This window comes from Solea solea, chromosome 16, assembly GCF_958295425.1.
Source record: "Solea solea chromosome 16, fSolSol10.1, whole genome shotgun sequence".
NCBI classification, from domain to species: Eukaryota; Metazoa; Chordata; class Actinopteri; order Pleuronectiformes; family Soleidae; genus Solea; species Solea solea.
In genome coordinates this window covers 24,668,859-24,688,620 of record NC_081149.1, presented here as the reverse complement: position 1 = coordinate 24,688,620, position 19,762 = coordinate 24,668,859, and the positions used below count along the sequence as shown (strand labels likewise).

Sequence of the window (19,762 nt, the reverse complement as noted above, 5' to 3'; positions counted from 1 at the left end):
CAAGCTTGTCTCCTCGTGAAACAAAAAAATGGGGGGGAGTCTTGGCTTGAAAGACATTCAGTGTCTTTCTCTTTCCTCTGGGTCGTTCGCCGTGACCCCGTTTGTGGACGGACAGTTCCTCCAGTTTTCTCGCTCGTGTCTCCAGACGTCAGCACAGCGGCATGGTAAGAACTCAAAGTTTAACCACTGTAAAAATACAAGAGGACAGACTTTGAGACCTTGTGTTTTGTTAATGCAACATTTTGTCTCTTTACGCGGTGCTTTTAAAGCTGCACTGTGTAACTTTTCACAGTTTCGTGCTTCATGGTTCATGATTTGTTTTTTTTTTTTTTTAACGGCAGGACTCGACACTCACAAGCTCCAGGGAAGCGACTGAGAGTCGGCCTCTTCCTCCGGGATGGACGAGCTACACGTCACCTGACGGACTGACGTATTACGTCAACGGCTGCAGTAAAGGTGAGGGAAAACCCGCACATGCGGTCCTGAGAAGATTCTTCATTGTCATGAACGTGATTTTACTGTTCATGTAAAAGAGTGAGAGGCAGAAATGTAGAGTACAGTTATACAGAGAGCGTTTGTACAGAATAGACTAATATATATGAGAAGTAGGTTCCCGAAAACACAAAGCAAGTTGCCTTTGTTAGTGATTCTCTAGACCAGAGGTGTTGAACTGGCGGGCCACATGTGTATGGGGGTTAGTTCCTATCTTAATTCAAGAGCATTATTCATTGATTTCATGTTCAGATTTTGTGATATTGTCTGTCAAAACTACGGCGTACAGCGAACGCACCTGCAAATAAGCAGGGATAATCTGATTGGTCAGCACTAGCCGGCCCTCTATTGGTTGACAGCATAGAGCAGGGCAGAGATCCGTGAGCACAAGTTTCCTGAGCACAAGAAGAAGAGCTTGAGAGCAGGAAATCTGCACGAGCAGCAATATAACCGAGTGCGAGCACACACTTTGAGCATGTGCAGAGCAAATTTGAGTGCGAGAGTTTTGAGAGACAATATCACAAAATCTGAATGTAAAATCAATAAATAATGCTCTCAAATCAATATAATATGCTCTTGAATTAAGATAGGAAATAACCCCCATACCCCCTTGCTCCACCTTTGAATATCTTGTTATAAAAATGTGGCCCGTGACCTCCGCAATCTCAGCACGTGTCACAGAGGTGAGAGAATATAATACTAAATATGTTTGCTGGCAATATCTTTATAATAGTAACAATGAGACAAGTTTAGACGTCAATTTTTATTGCCAAGTTTACACCATTCCATATCAAAACACGCACTTTTACTTCTTATCTTATATCAAATATCAGTAGACGGTCACTGACCCCCGGGGTCTTTGGAGTTTGACTTCCCTGCTCTATATAATATTTTGCTCACACATAACTGAACGGTGCTACGATGACGAATGATTCACTGTGAAATACATGTGACCAAAGTGCAATTAACTGTAAAAGTAGTAGTGAGTGGCAGCCATTTCCCCTGTGTGTGCGTGTGTGTGGGTTCGTGTGTGTGTGTGTGTTTGTGTGTGTTTGTGTGTGCGCGTGTGTGTGCGTGTGTGCATGTGTGTGTGTGTGTGCCATGTGGGAAGGAATCCAGAGGGAAAAAGCAGAGCTTCATCAACAACACCCCTGGCAATGATTGCACTTTGGCTCACAGTACACACACACACACACACACACACACACTCACACACACACACGTTTACATGTCGACATACATGACTTGAGGGGACATTGCATTGACTTACATTCATTTCATGGAGACTTACTCTAACCTTAACCATAATTACTACTGACCTAACCTGACCTGACCCTAACCTGACCTAACCCAGACCCTAACCTTAAAACATGGTCTTCACCTTAAAATGTAGTCATTTACGTTATGGGGACTTTCTTTTTGTCCCCATAATGTGAGTAGATGACCCATTTAAGCGTGGTTTGATGAATAATACTAACGTGTGCTGCGTGTGCTATATCACTGACACGCCAGCTGTCCTTCCTGCATTCACTCGTGTCCTTCCAGAAACAACATGGCGACGTCCGTCCTCGCCGGCCGAGGCCCCGCAGAGACCGCTGGCACGGCACAACTACTCAACATATGGTAAAAAATAAACAGCCTTTATCTTCTCACACTGTCACACACACACACACACACACACACACACACACACACACACACACAGAGAAACCTCACACGAGCACAGACACAGACAACGTGGGAATGAGGCTAAAAAGGGAGGTTTGTAGACAGAAGCAATTCAGGGGAGTTTGAGGCCCCCAGGAGCCCCAAGCCTTGAAAAGGGCAGATTAATGTAGAACTAAATAAATATGATAAAAATGTCAGTCTGAAGTTGTTACATTAAGTATATTTCTGCTTTAAAAGTGAGCAGGGAAACAGTGAAGAGCAGCCATGTTTTCAATGTTACTTCATGTTTCTATTTCTATATATAACTAACATTTTTCCCCCACTGGTGTTTCATTCATTGCTCTGCTGTCTCCACTCATGAAACCTCGGGACGCTCTGCTGGAGGAAATCCTACGTTTTCCTAATGAGCGGCTTCTTATTACGTTTAGCGGCTGCCAACGTCCTTCGCTAACAGCATCTTAGCAGATAATGACAGATGGTTTTCTTCCTGCTGCTGGCATGTAGCCCAAGACACACACACACGCACGCACACACACACACACACACACACACACACACACACACACACACTCTGTCAGCGTTCGACCAGACAAATGTGATTCCTCGCTGCAGAGACGGAGAAGTTTCATGAAGACCTGGATTAGACCTGGTTTAGATCAAAGTCGACGTCACTCTGCAGAAGAAAACCAGGGCTTTAATTCACACTGACAGAGAGGGAGAAACTAATGATGCTGTAATCTGAAAGAAAATTGATGAAGTAACACTGGGGGACCAATTAATCCTTATCTCATCTAATCTCATTTAATCTAATTTCATTTCATTTTATTTCATCTAATCTCATTTCATATTGTCACATCTCATCTAATCTCATCTAATCTTATTTCATTTCAATTTATCTCATCTCATCCTGTTATCTAATTTAATCTAATCTAATCTCACCTCATCTCATCCTCTTATCTGATTATATCTCATCTCAGTTTCTGTTCTTTCAGTCAAGTTGTAAAAGTAAGATTAGCTGAAAACGTGATTTAATGCAGATTAAACACATTCACAAGAGTCAAAAACACATTTAATCCCACATTTAACGACTGTCATCAGTCACGTATGTGGAGATTACATTTCCCTGGTGTCCACAGGAGGCCACTGAAGGTCGTAGACGTCGTCTTCACGCCTCATTAGTCGGTGACCGCCTGACTCACCTCACTTTTGCTGCTTCAGCCAGCGCTGACCAGCGTCCACGGCGGCTGCTCGTGTTTTACCTTCAGCTGGAGATGAGATGATTTGATATGCAACGTGCTGACAGCTCATGAATCACTGACCGTGAAGAGTCATTCAGGGCGTGTAGGATGAATCCAGGGGGCGTTAGTAGAGTACGTTAGTCTGACTAAAACTGGACTTTCAAAGTATGTTAATCTGACTAAAACTGGACTGTTTAAAGTACACATAAGCAGGTTAGTCTGACTAAAACTGGACTTGTTCTCTGTAACATGTTGTCTATGGTCTGTCTGTCTTCAGCCAGTGGATGCCACAGTGGAGCAAAGACCGGTCAGCGTGCAGAAACCACTACTGTCGCTCTGAGGAAACTGACCATCAACAAACGGGTAAAAGCTAGCAGTGGATGAAAACACTCAAAGATGCACATTTTATGGGAAAATGCACACTTTTTTTTGAAAGAAAAATAATCTAATTTTAAAAAGAAACAAGATATTACAGCTTACTTTACGCTTTTATTGCCAGTTACAAGTTTAACTTGTGACTTGATTGGAGCTGCGGGGTGAAGGAAACAGCAGCAGCTGGAATTGCGCTGGGAATATTTTTATGTTTCTGCCAAATAAAAATATCATTTCACCCACATTTTACACACTGGACCTTTAAATCTTGTGTCACATGACTGCACATACCAACTCAAAGTGAGACTTGCCGCATAATAATGAGATAATAATACCAGTGTTTCCATGAGATAAAGCTGCAGCGCTGTGTTCACTGAAAGCAGGGCCGCTTCCGCTGCTCTGATGAACCCGGGCCAACGGCGACTATGAGCCAAACCACGTGACTCTTTGCAAGTCAGATGAGAGCAAACCGTGTCATGATGACACGGGCGAGTGTAGATGGGAAAGACACTTGGGCCATATGGGCGACTGAGGTTTGGACTCCACAAGTTAGAATTTTGTCCAGTTTTGGAAAAAGGAGGTCGTCCAAGAGAGACGAAGCTCAAGCTGCCAGCGCTGAGTCCAAAGGAAGAAAAAAAAAAAACCTGGACCAGGACTGTGGAGGTCAGAGCTTCTGTCCGCCATGTTCTGTTCCGCTAAGGTGAGACTGTGAGTGTTTGTTTTTAGGCTGAGGTCGTGTCGTTGGACAAAGATCTGGTTGATGTGGAAGGCGTGTGCAGCATGCTAGCTTCTTTGCTCTGCACGCGGCTGATGGAGGTTTGAAACCTCTGAATCTGAATCTGCTAATATTTTTCACTTTGGTTTCATTTATTTTTAGGGCAAAATTCTAGTTTTACTCAATTTGGTAGAAGCTGTGAGGAGAAGTCACATCAGTTAGCATTTACTATAGCTACAAGTCATATAATCATAGCTGGTAATGTAAAATACCAATACCATAGCATATGGCTACAGTAGCTGCTAACATAAAATACCAACACCATAGCATTGGGCTAGAGTAGCTGCTCCTCATATCATTAGTGAAAACACTTAACTTAAGAAAACACTTAACTTAAATCAGTCAAACATAATATTGCTAAATGTTCCCATGCCTGTTGTTGTCGTCTGGTGTTGCTAACAAAGGCTTAGCCCGCGATAGCTTTTCTCCACTGTGAGGTGATGTGTTAAATGGAATGTACCATTAGTGTCCTCCTACAATCAGAGCCGGAACATTCTCACCATGTAAATATGATTTTATTCATTCATTCACAATTTCTGTTCCTCACAAAGCCACAAATACAATAACACACACACACACACAATCAGAGAGACTGCGTCTGATTGGCTGCCTGTTTTTCCCTCGTGTTTTTCGCTCTCCTCCTCCTGCTTTACTTTCCCTCCCTATTGTAATTATTCCGTCTGTTACGATCATTATTCGCAAATTTCCATCAAACCAACCCCCTCCCCCTCCTCCCCCACGCATCCTCCCCCCCTCCTCCTCCTTCACTACTCTCTGTGGAGGATCATGTAAATAAACCTCTTCCTCCTCGTCTTTAAACTCGTTCTCCTGCTCTGGCTTCACACACAGTGTTTGGTGAAGGGGTGAAAAACTAGGGTGGGTGCGGGGGGGGGGGGGGGGGGAGTGCGGGGGGTGTTTGCATATGGAGATCTTTCTCACAGCAGCCTCCATCTTCTCAGCCTTTAACCTCAAAACTCATGTGGCAGCAGCTTAACCTGAGGCTAGACCTCGTCACGCTTCCCCACGACCTCCCTCCTCCTCCTCCTCCTCCTCACCCCTGACGCTACCTTCCCACCACACACACACACCCCCTTTCTCCCCCTCCTCCCATGCAACACTACTCCTCTCCACTCACTGTGTAGCTCGGGAGACTGAAGGCAGCCTGGAAAGGAAGGAGAGAGAGACAGAGAGAGACAGAGAGAGAGAGAGTGAGGCTTTCCTAGAATATAGAAGCAGGAGGAGGAAGAGAGGGATGATGATGGAGGCCAGCTTTGACACTGAGGAGAGTTTTGATGATCCCTCCTGTCTCGCCCCACAGCCGCCCGGAGCCGTGTCACCGGCCAAGAGGCAGATCAAGGAGGTCAAGGAGACCAAGACCACGGTGAGTACCCGAGGTCTTCATCACTTCATCTCTCGTGTCTGTGTGAGACTCCTCGTGTCTCACAGTCTTCAACTTCATCTCTCTTTTTTTCCTCCATCATCTGTTGACATGTTGCTGCAGCCCAGACGTGGAGTCACATCTGGGTTTCTGTTTTCTCTGAGTCGTGCAGGAGAATGATCTCTGAAGATCTCCCTCCTCTCTGTGTGTGTGTGTGTGTGTGTGTGTGTGTGTGAAGATGTCCAGACACAGCGGTGCTTGTGTGATATTGTGCTTCCTGACGCTGACAGGTGGAGGAGGGTGAGTGTGAGTGTGAGTGTGAGCTGGAGCTGCAGTGCTCGTGTCGAGACGAGCGTGAAGACAAACCAGAAACAGCCGCGCTTGTGTTTTTGTGTCTGAGTCTAGTGTCTCGTCGGTTGACCTGCAGTCTTGTGGAGAAGAAGAGAAGAAAAAAAACAAACAAACGCAAAACGACCGAAGCAAAAGCCAAAGCAGACCCCGCTAGAGATGCAGCAAGTCTTGTTTCCATGGTGACAAAAGCAAAAGCACTGATTAATGGCTGTTGAAATGGAAAAGACTGGTGTCTGATGGCGCTGATGATGGGGGTGGAACCATTCACACGATCATTTAAACACATTTCTGCTGTGGTGACGGGAAAATAATGATAATAATAATAACAATAATAATAATGATAACAATAATAATAATGATAACAATAATAATAATGATAATAATAATAATAAAAATAATGATGAATAAGAGAATAAAATCCATCGCGATGGCGATGAAATCTGCAGTCGTGGCTGCATGACGTCAGCCCACAGAGGTGTCTTTTTGTTCGACAGTGGTTGTGCCTCGCGTTACACAACCCCTCCGTGGTTGTCGTGGAGACGCGCGCACACACACACACACACACATTAAATTGGACCTCGGCTGAGGTGTTACACATCATCAGACGGTGAGCGTTGCGCTCTCTCGTCACCTTGTCGTCACCTTCGCCCAGAAACACTGACCTTTGACCTGTTTCGGCTCATTGAACATTCACTCCCACACACTTGTTGCCGGGGGGGCGGGGGGTGGGGTCACCTGGCTTTGAAGGCGGGACTTGTATGAAGATGAAATGAGTAACGGTTTAGGTACAGACATGAGGCCCCTGAAATATCTGAGACTGACTCTGAAATCGACTTGATGGCCATTTTTTAAACGCAGTGTTTCCACCGTGTTTTGGAACAGTTCACTTTGGTACAGTCCGTATTTCTTTTGCCGTTTCTATTAGGAATACGACCAAAATGTCCAGCCGACCAACCGTTCCATTCTCTGTCAGCCTTCCTTTAGGGAGTGAAATGTTACGGCAGAAGACCCGTCAAATATTCAGTACGACATGTGTCCAAGCCTCTATGAGCCCCGAAGCAAAATTAGATGTTGGGGCCCTTTAATCACTGTGATACGATGCCCGTGCACAGATTTAGCTTTAATCTAAAATCTAACCGCGTTTTCACCCAGTGGAACGAACGGTGCAGTTAGACAGGCTCCGCCCACAACAGTCAGCTGATTGGGCGACAGAAAAACCGTCACTCCCTCTGCGATCAGCGTGAATATCGTCTGTTTTTTCTGGGACCAAATCCACCGTGAAATCATTTTAAAATGAATTATTTTAGTTTGTTTATTTGGTCCTGATCGGAAATTGTTGTAAAATTGACTATTTTCTATACGTATTGATGCTAATCATTGTATAAGCGCATACAGAGTAGAAAAAAAACGTGTGTGTGTGTGTGTGTTCTACAGCATAGGTAATGTGTTGCTTAGCAACAGTGGCAGAGCATCTACAGTCAGTACAGAGAGAGAGAGAGAGTGTTGCTGTTTTCATCAAAACAATCATTTTTTGACGTCTCTCGCGGGGGCATTTGTTTGTGGACTGTAAGGATTTTTCTCTCCTGAAAAACAAACAAACAAATAAATAAATAAACAACATCAGGAATGACTAATGAAACGTCTACAGCCCGAAGCACGGATTTTTTGTTGCTGTGTAGAGTCGGGACAAAATGTCCCGGTTCACCTTTGACCGTCGCTCGCAGCTTTGTTTTAATTTGCTCTTAACATGAAAACATGAAAACACAACAGCAAATGTCCCCAGAGAGACAGAGAGAGAGAAGGTCGCTGGTTCAAAACCCGGGCATTACTGTGTGGAGTGGTAGTGGATCAAGCAGAGACATCCATGTGTCTCTGTCTTTGAGCTTTGGACTCCAGCTTCCACCGCGACCCTCATGAGGAGGAAAAATATGGAATTAGATGATTGTATTTTATTTGTTAGAACATACACTTTTGTTTGCAACGGTCGGGAATTTCGTGCTTTTTTTGTGCTCCTTCTGTAGCTCCAACACTCAGTAGCCAATCAGCAGACGGCTTCCTAAGCCTCGCCCCCAGGGTCACAATCACAAACAAAAATATGTTCTAAAAAATAAAATACAATCATTTATGAACGATTAAATCCATATTTGATCTGCAATTTGTGTGATTCCATAGATAAAGCGGTAGAAAGTGAATGGATGAATGGATGAACGAATGATCACCCAATCATTTTCAGAGAAGTTTGCATCTACTAGAACCTGCAGAAACATCGACTGTGACCTCCCGTTTTTCAGGAACCTGAAAAAAGGAGACAAAATGTCCTGGTTCACCTTTGACTCGCAGCTTTGTTTAATGTGCTTATAACATGAAAACATGAATAACATGAAAGAATGAAAGCATGACAATGGCTTTCCCGCCAAACAACCCAGAGAGAGGGAGAGAGGATTTATGAGGGCGTGCGTGGTGAAGGTAATCTACATTAATGTTTGGTTTCCTCACACAGAGGAGAGAGAAGTTATGGCTCCTCCTCTCATTCTGAGCTGTGAGTGTGAGCGGCTGATAAACAACAGTCGTGATCGATGGATGTGCCGTCGGTGTAATGGAAAATCCTCCGCCTGTGACAATCGCCGCAATCTCTGAGGCAGAAAATGAACAAAGCGACCGCTCAGCGAGTAAATCACCACGCCGCCGCTCCCTCACGCTCTCTCTCTGCCACGTTCCTTTGGTGTCACGCTTTTATCTCTGCTCGCGTTTCATGTGTTTCATGTGTTTCATGTCGTATCAGTACTTCCTCTGGATTTTACAGATTATGTAACAGAGAGAAGACGAGGTTTAGACACAGAGACAAGTGCAGCAGAGTGTTCACTGGAACCTTTGGGCCATTTTGTCATGTTTTTAACCTGCTCTACTCTGCTCTACCTACTCTACTCTGCTCTACTCTGCTCTACCTACTCTACCTACTCTACTCTGCTCTACCTACTCTACTCTGCTCTACTCTACCTACTCTGCCCTGCCCTGCCCTGCCCTGCCCTGCCCTACTCTACTCTACTCTACTCTGCTCTGCTGTACCTACTCTACCTACTCTACTCTACTCTACCTACTCTACTCTACTCTACTCTACCTACTCTGCCCTGCCCTGCCCTGCCCTACTCTACTCTACTCTACTCTACTCTGCTCTGCTGTACCTACTCTACCTAATCTGCTCTACTCTACTCTACCTAATCTGCTCTGCTCTACCTACGCCGTTTACCATAAATACTCGTAGCGAACCTTTACAGCAGCAGCAGTAGCTAAAACAGCAGTAGTAGCAATAGTAGTAGCTGCAGCAGCAGTAGTATCAACAGCAGTAGTAGCAGCAGCAGTAATAGTAGTAGCAGCATAGTAGTGGCAGCAGCAGCAGCAGCAGCAGAGAGAACTCACAGATGCTGAACGTTACATAATTGCAGCCTCTGGATTAATTAAAGTCGCGCACGGAGTCTGTGTTCAGAGCTGGATTTATGTGTTTATGTGTAACAACCTTCATTTGTTCAATGTGAGGACGCCTGCAGTGAGGGTGTCTCTCTGTGTCTGGACTATGGACACACGTCTGTCTTTACGACACTTTTTAATCTGTGCAAATGAACACCAGGCCTGTTACTTTCAGCAGTTTCTTCACGTCACATGTTTCTTCTTCTTCTTCTTCTTCTTCATCAGATCAACTGTGTGACTTTCCCTCTTCCTGGAGAAGGTCCAGAGCAGCAGCTCCTCAAACCCAACGAATGGAGCTACTGCGACTACTTCTGGGTGAGTGAGAAGACAGAGACACACCTTATTGTTCATTAAGACAAAGTGCTTCACAGACCGATCAAATATCATGAGGCGTCTCGAAACAAGCAAACATGAGGCAACAGTGGAGAGAAAAAAACACGCTCTTTTAACATGAAGAAATAAAAACAAAGGACAGAGAGAAGGTCACTGGTGGTTTGCATGTTGTTCTTCGGGTTCTCCGTTTTCCTCTCATGGTCAAAAAACATGCAGCGGTTAATTGTTGACTCTAAATTGGCCACACGTGAATGTGAGAGTGAGTGGTTGTGTTTTCAGCTTACAAGAGCCTACAGAAACATCCACTGCAATCACCATCACGCCCAACACTGAGGTGGCAGATTAACGGGAACCCATGATGACCCATGATGCTAGCCAATCAGAGTTCTGAAAAAAACATGTGACTTCCTTTCTTCCACTCAAAGAAAAAAAAAAAAAAAAATTCTCACACAAACATAAAACTGGGATTTTTACAAAAAACAACCGCTCACTCTCCCACACCAAAGCCAATAGAGAAAATCAGTGATTGTAGCACACAGTAGTTGTTGATCCAGTGCTGCCTCCATCACTAAGTTCAAATGTCTTATTTTGTTCAGATTTACCTCAGTGACATAAACTGACCACACGAGGCAGCAGTTGACCAGCTGCTCCTGTGTCCCTGTTTTTCTCTATGGACTTTGGTGTGGGAGAGTGAGTGGTTTATTTTACTCAGTAAAGCGTGGGATGTTTTTCTTGTCAACATTCAAATCACATTCATGTCTGTAAAAGCAGAGTTCAAATTGAATAATGCGGCTAAAACCTGGCAGAATCAATCGATATAAAATGCACTTTTTAAACAACCAACGACATTATTGGCTTTCAAGTCTGACTCGAACGATCACAGCTGGACGTCGGATTGAGCTGCTTCTGCACAAACGCAGTCTAATGTTTCCCCAGTGGCTCCTGTAATTTTCACTTTCCACGTGTTTCCATCACTAAATCCGATTTCTATTGAAAAACACTTCAGGCTGTGTTACTGACTGAAATCTGAATCGTCCTTTTTTCTCCTTGGTTGCTGCAGCCTGCCTTGTACTGTCTTGTCTAAGTAGTTTTTCATGTTGTGCTAGAACAGAAGGGAACTGTTGCACTCACTGACTTGCGTGGGGACGCGAGTAATAGTTTATTACTGTGACCTCGACTCCTGCACTTATCAAGCAAACCTTATTCACTGTTTACGTGATTGTTTCTGTCTCTTAAATGTCTAATATTTCCTACGACCTCTGGACCAGGTCACCCTTGGAAAAGAGATTTCTATCACAATGGGTTATATCTGGTTATATAAAGTTAATAACAAAAATAAAAGTCAGCACTGGTGTCTACAGAAGCGTATTGCATTTGGGTCTAGTCTTAAATTTAACTCATTCTGACAAAATTGGTTAATGAGGTTCTACCTCATTAGGACCAGGTTTTTATCTCCATGAGGACTAATGGTCCTGAAAAAGTCAGCATGTATGACAGGAAAAAAAGTTCTTAAAGAGAACAAACACGTTCCCTCTTTGACCTTTGACCTGTAACTCTGACTCATCCTCTCACAAACCCACACACACTCATCCTCTCACAAACCCACACACACCCATCCTCTCACAAACGTTCTCCTACGTAATCGTCACACCAACATTCTGGTGTTTTTTTCATGGTACAGTCTGGTTGGGTTTGGTTCAGTATGGTGCAGTTTGGAATGGTAGAGCCCGATTTCCATTTCACTTCCAGTGAAAGTGAAAGCCAAAGAGTGAAGTGGTTATTTTGGAACGATTTCTGAAAAAACAGGTCCCATACTGAACCAAACCGAGCTGTTCCACTCCGTGGAAACACAGCTTTTAAACAATTTTCTCTTCTTCTTCTTCTTCAGACCGACAGGAAAGACCCTCAGGGAACCACCTCGGTGGCCGGGTTCGAGGTTCTCCTGCAGAAGCAGCTGAAGGGCAAACAGATGCAGAAAGAAATGGCCGAGTTTGTCCACGAGAGGTAACGGCGTTCACCGGAGACGCTCACGATTGTTCTGTGACAACGAGAGAAGAATTGTCGTCAAATAAACGGTTTAACGTCAGCTGCTATGTTTTCGCTCGAACTTGATGGATATGAGATACTTTTTCGTATACTTTTGTCATAGTAACAACATAATTGATACTTTCTGTTACAATGTGATTTTTGATGGGGAGATACTGTGTCGTTATAACGACATCTTTTCTCGTTATAAAAAGGAAAAACTGGACCTTTAGTTTTTCCAAGAAAGCCACTTCTGTAGTTTGTTGCATCGTTCTACAAAAAGACAAACAGACAAACGAGCAACAAAAGCACTAATTAAGGAGGGGGCGAGGCCTTTGGAGCACAGAGCACTAGAGGCTCCGCCCCCCGATCTTTAACACAACAGTCCGACTGTTTTTTTGTTTGTTTTTTTAAAAATGGGATGTGTGGATTTTTGTCTCACAGCTGAGCTCTGTAATTAAAGGAGCTGCACACAGGAAATAGTAGCGTATACATCCTCCTGTGTATAATTAGCTCCGCCTACTTCCACAAAAGCTCTATTCATGTTCCAGTGGAGTGAGTCGTGGGAAGTTAATGATTCTCTCTCTGTCCTCTTTTAAATCCTTCATTCTTAACCAATTAAAAACCAGGGCCGAAACCTTTTTCCTGCGAGGTTTCATCGCGTCGTCGCTCCGAGTTACCACGTTCATTTAACATCAAATCCTGGTGAATGAATGAATGAGCCTTCTTCAGATGACAGAGTTACTCAGGTGTGGAGTCTGAACGTGAGAGTGGTGCAGGGCCAGAAGTTCACGGGGTCATTAATGTGGCTGAAGGATGAGGGGAAGTGTTTCAAGGTGACGCAGTCGTTTGTAGATAAAGGTGTTTTTTGTTTATTTATTTTGGCATTGAAAAATAAAATTTGGCATTGTAATAACAGAAGAAGAGAATTGTTTAATTCATTTACTACCCTCTTAAGTCCTTAATGACAAAATGCCCACTTCAAAAACTGCAATAAAAATTTAACAATTTTTTTTCCTCCTGGACAAAATAATTCTCTGCTCAGAGACGCTGGGGGTGTGTCCACTGGAGGATCTGAGCACACACACACACTGGTCTACTGGCTTTAGTGGGGACCAATGTCCCTGTTTATCAATTTATGTACAGAATATTAACAGTTAATAAACTTCCTGTTCAACAAACATGTATCAAAATTCACCTGCTTTGGTCCAAACTAAAGTGTGTATGCGAGTCAGTTCTGTCATTGCCACATGCACACACACGCAGGTTTATATGTTTTAGTGGGGACCAAAGTCTGCTACTGTCGGAGTATAAAAACCACTTAAGGATTTTTGACCTTTTAAATAATGTCTCCAAGATAATTTTGATTGTCTTAAATCACTGGTATTGTTTATACACATTCCTTTTTATTATTATTTTATTCATTTTACCGTAAGTTTTATTCCCACTCTTTGTGTAAAAAACTCTGTTAAGAGCTTTATAATTAAACATTGACTGATTTATTTGATTTTTCTTCAGATTCATGTCATTGTTGTTATTTGTGTTTCAGGATAAAGATTGAGGAAGAATACGCCAAGAATTTGTCCAAGCTGTCGCTAAGCACATTAGCAGCGCAGGAGGAAGGGTGAGTGAGTGAGAGCGCGACTGAAACAGGACTTTTCAAATACACGTAAACACAAGATCATTTCTCGTCATAACAAAATATTTCCTTGTTATGATGTGATACTTTTCTTACATCAAGATACTTTGAAAAGAGACACTTTTCTTGTATTAACGAAATATTTTTGAGAGACTTAATAAGATACTTTTTGAGATTGCTTATTTAATCACAAAGTCAGCTTTACTGATCGATTGTTGCGGGACGTTTACGTCAGTGAATTCTGATCAATTTAAAGATCGATTGAAAGAAAGACTGAAATAAAAGACAAAAAACTTTTATTTCTGGTGCGTTCTTGATGCCAATTTGAAAAGTGAGGCTTCGTAGGTGGCACCGATGTAGCAGTTAACCACCAGGGGGCGACTCTGAGCTCTGTTTACTGTGAGATGCTCACTGTCGCTTTTTCACCTTTTTTTTCTCCTGTGTTGGTCTTCATCTCAGGACTCTGGGAGAAGCCTGGACTCAGCTGAAGAAGAGTCTCCACGATGAAGCCGAGGTTCACCTCAAGTTCTCCAACAAGGTGACGCAACTGAAAACAGTTAGTTCACTCAAAAAGATATGACTGTAGATGATGGTTCTTACTTGTCTGTGTCTCTCAGCTTCACTCTGAGGTGGAAAAACCGCTGCTGACATTCAGAGGAGACAACTTCAAGAAGGACCTGAAAAAGTACGACCATCACATCGCTGACCTCAGGAAGCAGCTGGCCAGTCGCTATGCAAGCGTGGAGAAGGTGCGTTTGATTTATCTATGTTATTTTAAATGTTTCTCTCTTTAGGGGGCGCCACAGTGGATCATCTGCCTCCATCTTGTCCTCTTCATTGTCTCCTCTTCTGTTACACCAACTGTCCTCATGTCCTCCTTCACAACATCCATGAACCTTCTCTGTGGTCTTCCTCGTATTCCTCCTGCCCGGCAACAGAATCACTGTCTCTCCTCTGCACATGACCAAACCATCTCAACCTTCCCTCTCTCTCGTTCCTGGATTATATGGTCATTTCTAATCCTGGTCCATCCTGGTCATTCCCAACGAACATGTTATCATCTTCAGCTCTGACAACTTGAGCAGTCTCTAGGTGGATGTATGGAACAGCTCATTATTTTGCAGGCAGTCTCTTTGTGTCTCTCACTAATTAGCAATTAGTGAGAGTTTGGCTGTGTTTTGAGTGGAAATAATGTTAATCCAACAATTCACTCGGGTTTAAAATCCCAGGTAAAGTCTGTTCATATCAGTTTGAAAGAGGATTTAGATGTAGGTGAGGAAGAGGATGAAAGGATGAGATGAGGAAATCAGAGGACGACATGAAAAAAAAGAAGAAATGACTAATAATGACTCTGGTTGTGGATGCAGGAGCAGTAAAATGTGAAGATTAAACTAAATGTGTGTGTGTGTGTGTGTGTGTGTGTGTGTGTGTGTGTGTGTGTGTAGGCCCGTAAAGCCCTGGCCGACCGGCAGAAGGACCTGGAGGTGAAGACGCAGCAGCTTGAGATCAAACTCAGCAACAAGACAGAGGAGGACATCAAGAAGGCCCGAAGGAAATCCACGCAAGCAGGTCAGAGGTCACAGAGGTCACAGAGCATCGCTATTTTTAAATTCTCATCTTTGTGTTAAATTATATTATAGTAAATATATTGATGATGTCTCATGTGGCTAAGGCTCCACCTGGTTTTTAACACTAATAATACTGACTGACATGAAAGTGTTTTGATTTGCCTGTTTCAGATTCACTTACTGGTCAAAAAAAGGTTTAATCCCAGGTTAAAACAGGTTCTTTCAGCTGTGGGAACGTTTTCAATTGTAATTCTCTCACGAGTCAAAGGTTTTTTATCGGTTTAAGATTCCCATCCCTACTTACTTTCTATGGTTCTCAAACTGTGGTACTTTACCACTGGTGGAGCTCCCTCTGGTGGTACTTGGAAGAAAATCAATCAGTGTCTCTGATCTATCTATGAATCTAATGTCTAATGTGTGAAGTCTATGTGTGGAAGAGGAGGAAGATGAGAGGATTAATCTGCTCGCTCTATTTACACCACTGTATTTTACCGTTTTACTGAGAGACATGTATTTTTTCCGCTGGTATAAAACGTTTGGGAACTGCTGCCTCTGAATTCTCACTTTAATCTCAACATTTTTCCTCTGAATTCAGAGACTGTGAGAATTTAAAAAAAAAAATCTCAGAATTCTCACTTTGTTTCTCACTTTGATTGGAGAATTCTGAGTTTGATATCAGAATTCAGTGATGAATGTTAGAATTCTGACTTTTTTCCTCTAAAAGATCTCTGACAGATCAATATTAAAGGGGACATATTATGCAAAATCAACTTTTTAACAACTTTTTTTTATAGCAATGGTTAGTAGTAATAAATTTAAGGTAAGGGACTAGTGAATGCATTATGTCTATAAAACAGGTGTGTGTGTGTGTGTGTGTGTGTGTTCTCTGCAGGAGACGACCTGATGCGCTGCGTCGACCTTTACAACCAAACTCAGTCCAAGTGGTTTGAAGAGATGGTCACCACCAGTATGGTAAAGTCCAGCTGTGCATAAATCTGAAAAAAGATTTTCAGGACATAATTGAAATTAAATTTTATCACACTTTTGTAACAACAGGCTGGAAAAATTCTACATATTTGTCTTAAGAAAAATCAATTTTTAAAAACAAAAATTTAAAAATAAGTTTATCTCAGTTTAAATTGATCTCAGGTTAAATTGATCTCAGGTTAAGTTTATCTCAGGTTAAATCGATCTCAGGTTAAGTTTATCTCAGGTTAAGTTTATCTCAGGTTAAATTGATCTCAGGTTAAGTTTGACTCAGGTTAAATTGATCTCAGGTTAAGTTTACCTCAGGTTAAGTTTATCTCAGGTTAAATTGATCTCAGGTTAAGTTTATCTCAGGTTAAATCGATCTCAGGTTAAGTTTATCTCAGGTTAAATTGATCTCAGGTTAAGTTTGACTCAGGTTAAATTGATCTCAGGTTAAGTTTACCTCAGGTTAAGTTTATCTCAGGTTAAATTGATCTCAGGTTAAGTTTATCTCAGGTTAAATTGATCTCAGGTTATGTTTATCTCAGGTTAAATTGATCTCAGGTTAAGTTTATCTCAGGTTAAATTGATTTCAGGTTAAGTTTATCTCAGGTTAAATTGATCTCAGGTTAACTGGCTTGTTTCTTTCACCACAGGAGCTGGAGAAACTGGAGGTTGACCGTATCGAGTGGATTCAGCAGCATTTACGCCAGTACACGACTCTGCGACATGAAACAGACATGTTCAACCAGAGCGTGAGTCTCCTCCATGTTTGTCTTTTCACTTCAATGAGACGTTTGGTATCAGTCACAGATTTCACAGCTCCTCCTGTCTCCGTGATGGACAGGCGACCCTCATATGAAAGATAAAGCGGTGGAATAAATTATAATAACTGAGCTAAACTCATGTTCTCTGTGGTGTAGACGGTGGAACCGGTGGACCAGCTGCTGCAGACCGTGGATCCAGGCAAAGACCGGGAGCTGTGGGTGAAGGAGAACAAGACCGGCGAGGTCCGACCTGTGGACATGGACATTTAAGGAACCCTGACCTGGGATCAGTGGCTCTGACTTCAGTATTACACCGCAGCGTCTCAGAACGCTCCACTAACACTGATCCGGGGACTGTGCATGTTCAGACACCAGAGATCTCCGCCTCATCTTCTCCCTCTGACTCTGAGGAAACGTTGAAAGGTAACACGCTCTGAGGCCAGGGAACGCTCATGGATCAAAGTACCAGCATGTTCCTTCTACATTTTAACCCTCTCATAACCAACATTAGCTCACTGAATATCATTGAACATAATCTGCTGTTTACATGTGACAAAAAAAAATCTATATATGTATTTTGAATCGTTTAGTTTAGCTTCAAACAACACTTTTCCACTTTGAGTAAACCAAACAAAAAAAAGCTCTGATTCTTGATATTTCTCTTTATTTTAGATACAGATAATAAAACATATTGAGATCTTAGAGTGAATATGATATATTTTCATATTTTGCAGGTTCATTTTGGTGGAGACGCATGTTTTGAATATCTCGCTTTAACTGTGTTCGGAGAAACCGCGACGGTCGTTCTTGGTGTAGTCTTTGGAATTTTACACAAGGTTTTTCTTGTATCCTGAACGTAAGATAATGATAAATGAAAAAATTCTGACTTAATATCCAGTAACCTCAACACGTACGTATCTACGGTGAAGGTTTTTGTTTTTGTGGATCAGTCGAGAGTGAAAAAAAAAAAAAAAAAAGGTGGTCCAATGGCGCTTTTCCATGATACAATTGTTCCAGGCTCGGCTCGGCTCGGCTCGGCTCGGCTCAGCTCAGCTCATAACTACAGCACCTCCTCAACGTGGGTGGAGTCGTAATAGAACTGCTGTGACGTTGGCAAAATCGTCACAAATGAGCGACGTTCAAAGCAGCTGTTTTCCTGTATAACTGAATCATTAGAATCAGTTCAATAACCCTTGACTTTCACTTTCCATATCGGGCAATTATTCAACCGTTTAGGAATCACGGTGCTGACGGGCCAAATGCGCTTGATGCGGCGCCCGATGTGACGCGCGGCATATGTGCGAAAGTATACCGCAGACTTAACTTAGCATGTTTTCAGGATTTTTAAGTCTTTTTAACTGATTTACAGTTGAACATTGTTGGCTTTGCTTCTTGTGTCGGACGTCGCGCTCATGACTCTTCCAGTGACGACACTCTCTGACCAATCAGTCAGCTCAGCTCGCTTGGAACCGCGTCAGAGCAGGTACTAAAAAAAGCACCAGGCTCTATCAGTGATGGAGAAGCTGGAAAAAGTCGAGCCGAACCGAGTCGTGCTGGAACTGTATCGTAAAAAACACGCCACAAGTTACTCTGAAACACCTTTTAGTGCCTAACGGTTAAATACCTGGAATGTCCTTGATATCTTCAGCATCAGTGTACATTTGTACATACGTACAGGCTAGATGTATTTTGCTGTCAAATGTTTAAAAAGGCCCTTGGACGTTAGGACCGCTGAGGTGTTTGTACTGTACTGTAAAATGTTGTTTGTTTTTTTGGTAAATGTACAGAGAATTTCTTTACGTTAAGGAGGCGGCGACGACAGGCAACAGAAAGCAACAATTCACCAAACTTGAGAGAATTTGGTCTTTTTTTAAATATATTTTTCTTCTTTTTTTTGGACAATGATCAATCAAGTGGAGCAAAAGCCAGCTGACTCATGCCACATGCACAAACGCAGATACAGCCCTGTTTTTATCAAAGACTGCATGTAGAATATGTGTCCGTGTTAACGAGTACGTGTGTGTTTGTCCGTCTTTGTCTTTGCATTTCTGGATTTATTTCAATCTCGACTTCTCTACGGAAAACAAAGCTCATCATTCGTTTCTTTATTTTCCTTTCAATGATACAAAGTCACTGTTGTGTATGTTCTGGGTTTCATTATCTGTCGTGGAGGTTTGATCAGTGTTTGTCGATGTCGTGCACTAAGTGTAACAATGTTCTCATGTTTTCTAAGTTAACGTTCTTGAGAAGAATCTGCAACTTCACGTTGGTTTCACTGCTGTTTTCATGAGAAAAAAAATACAATGATGTTTAAAGATTGTTTGATCATAGGTGACTTCTGTCCATGACGTTGTACTGTGGAAAGCAGTGTCCGAAATAAATCTGCTCTTTGAAAATGAAATGTGACGGTGTGCGATGATGTAACTGCACCAGGAGGCAGAGGCTATTCTTCTGTTTGTCAGTTTAACGTGTGATACAAAAATAGACATTTTCTTATCTATAAATAATCTTTCCACAGAAAATGTGTCTAATTTAAGAAATATTACCTAATGTTTTCTTAATGTGATATCACAGCTTTCTAACTTAAAGCTTCAAACTGCTCCTGGTGTGTTTTTGCACTTCTGGTGTGAAAATTTTAAGGTATAATTTCTTTAAATTAAAGTTAAAGGAAGTAACTTTAAAAGCTAGTTTTAAGCGTTCTGGCGTTTCTTCTATTTCTTGA

The 19,762-nt window shown here is 42.5% G+C and overlaps 1 protein-coding gene across 3 annotated transcripts; it reads left to right on the top strand.

Moving 5' to 3' along the window:
• The first annotated feature begins 81 nt into the window (after positions 1-81).
• Positions 82-19,441, top strand: gas7a (growth arrest-specific 7a). 3 transcript variants are annotated; one of them, XM_058654514.1, is made up of 14 exons: positions 82-164; positions 342-456; positions 2,038-2,115; positions 3,676-3,761; positions 5,864-5,926; positions 9,965-10,054; positions 11,961-12,076; positions 13,647-13,721; positions 14,196-14,274; positions 14,354-14,485; positions 15,182-15,305; positions 16,197-16,276; positions 16,930-17,028; positions 17,197-19,441. In XM_058654514.1, the coding sequence occupies exons 1-14, from the start codon at positions 162-164 to the stop codon at positions 17,308-17,310; spliced, it is 1,254 nt and encodes a 417-aa protein (XP_058510497.1). In that variant the 5' UTR covers positions 82-161; the 3' UTR covers positions 17,311-19,441. The 3 variants fall into 3 exon arrangements, with proteins under 3 accessions (XP_058510497.1, XP_058510499.1, XP_058510498.1); XM_058654516.1 differs by lacking the exons at positions 82-164; positions 342-456; positions 2,038-2,115; positions 3,676-3,761 and adding an exon at positions 3,823-4,470; XM_058654515.1 differs by lacking the exons at positions 82-164; positions 342-456; positions 2,038-2,115; positions 3,676-3,761 and having other exon boundaries at positions 5,486-5,926.
• The last annotated feature ends 321 nt before the right edge of the window (positions 19,442-19,762 follow it).

Excerpts from the sequence above, each read along its gene's own strand:
- gas7a (XM_058654514.1), top strand. Across the intron at positions 2,116-3,675 it reads GCACAACTACTCAACATATG|CCAGTGGATGCCACAGTGGA; the intron begins GTAAAAAATAAA and ends GTCTGTCTTCAG. Across the intron at positions 12,077-13,646 it reads GCCGAGTTTGTCCACGAGAG|GATAAAGATTGAGGAAGAAT; the intron begins GTAACGGCGTTC and ends TTTGTGTTTCAG.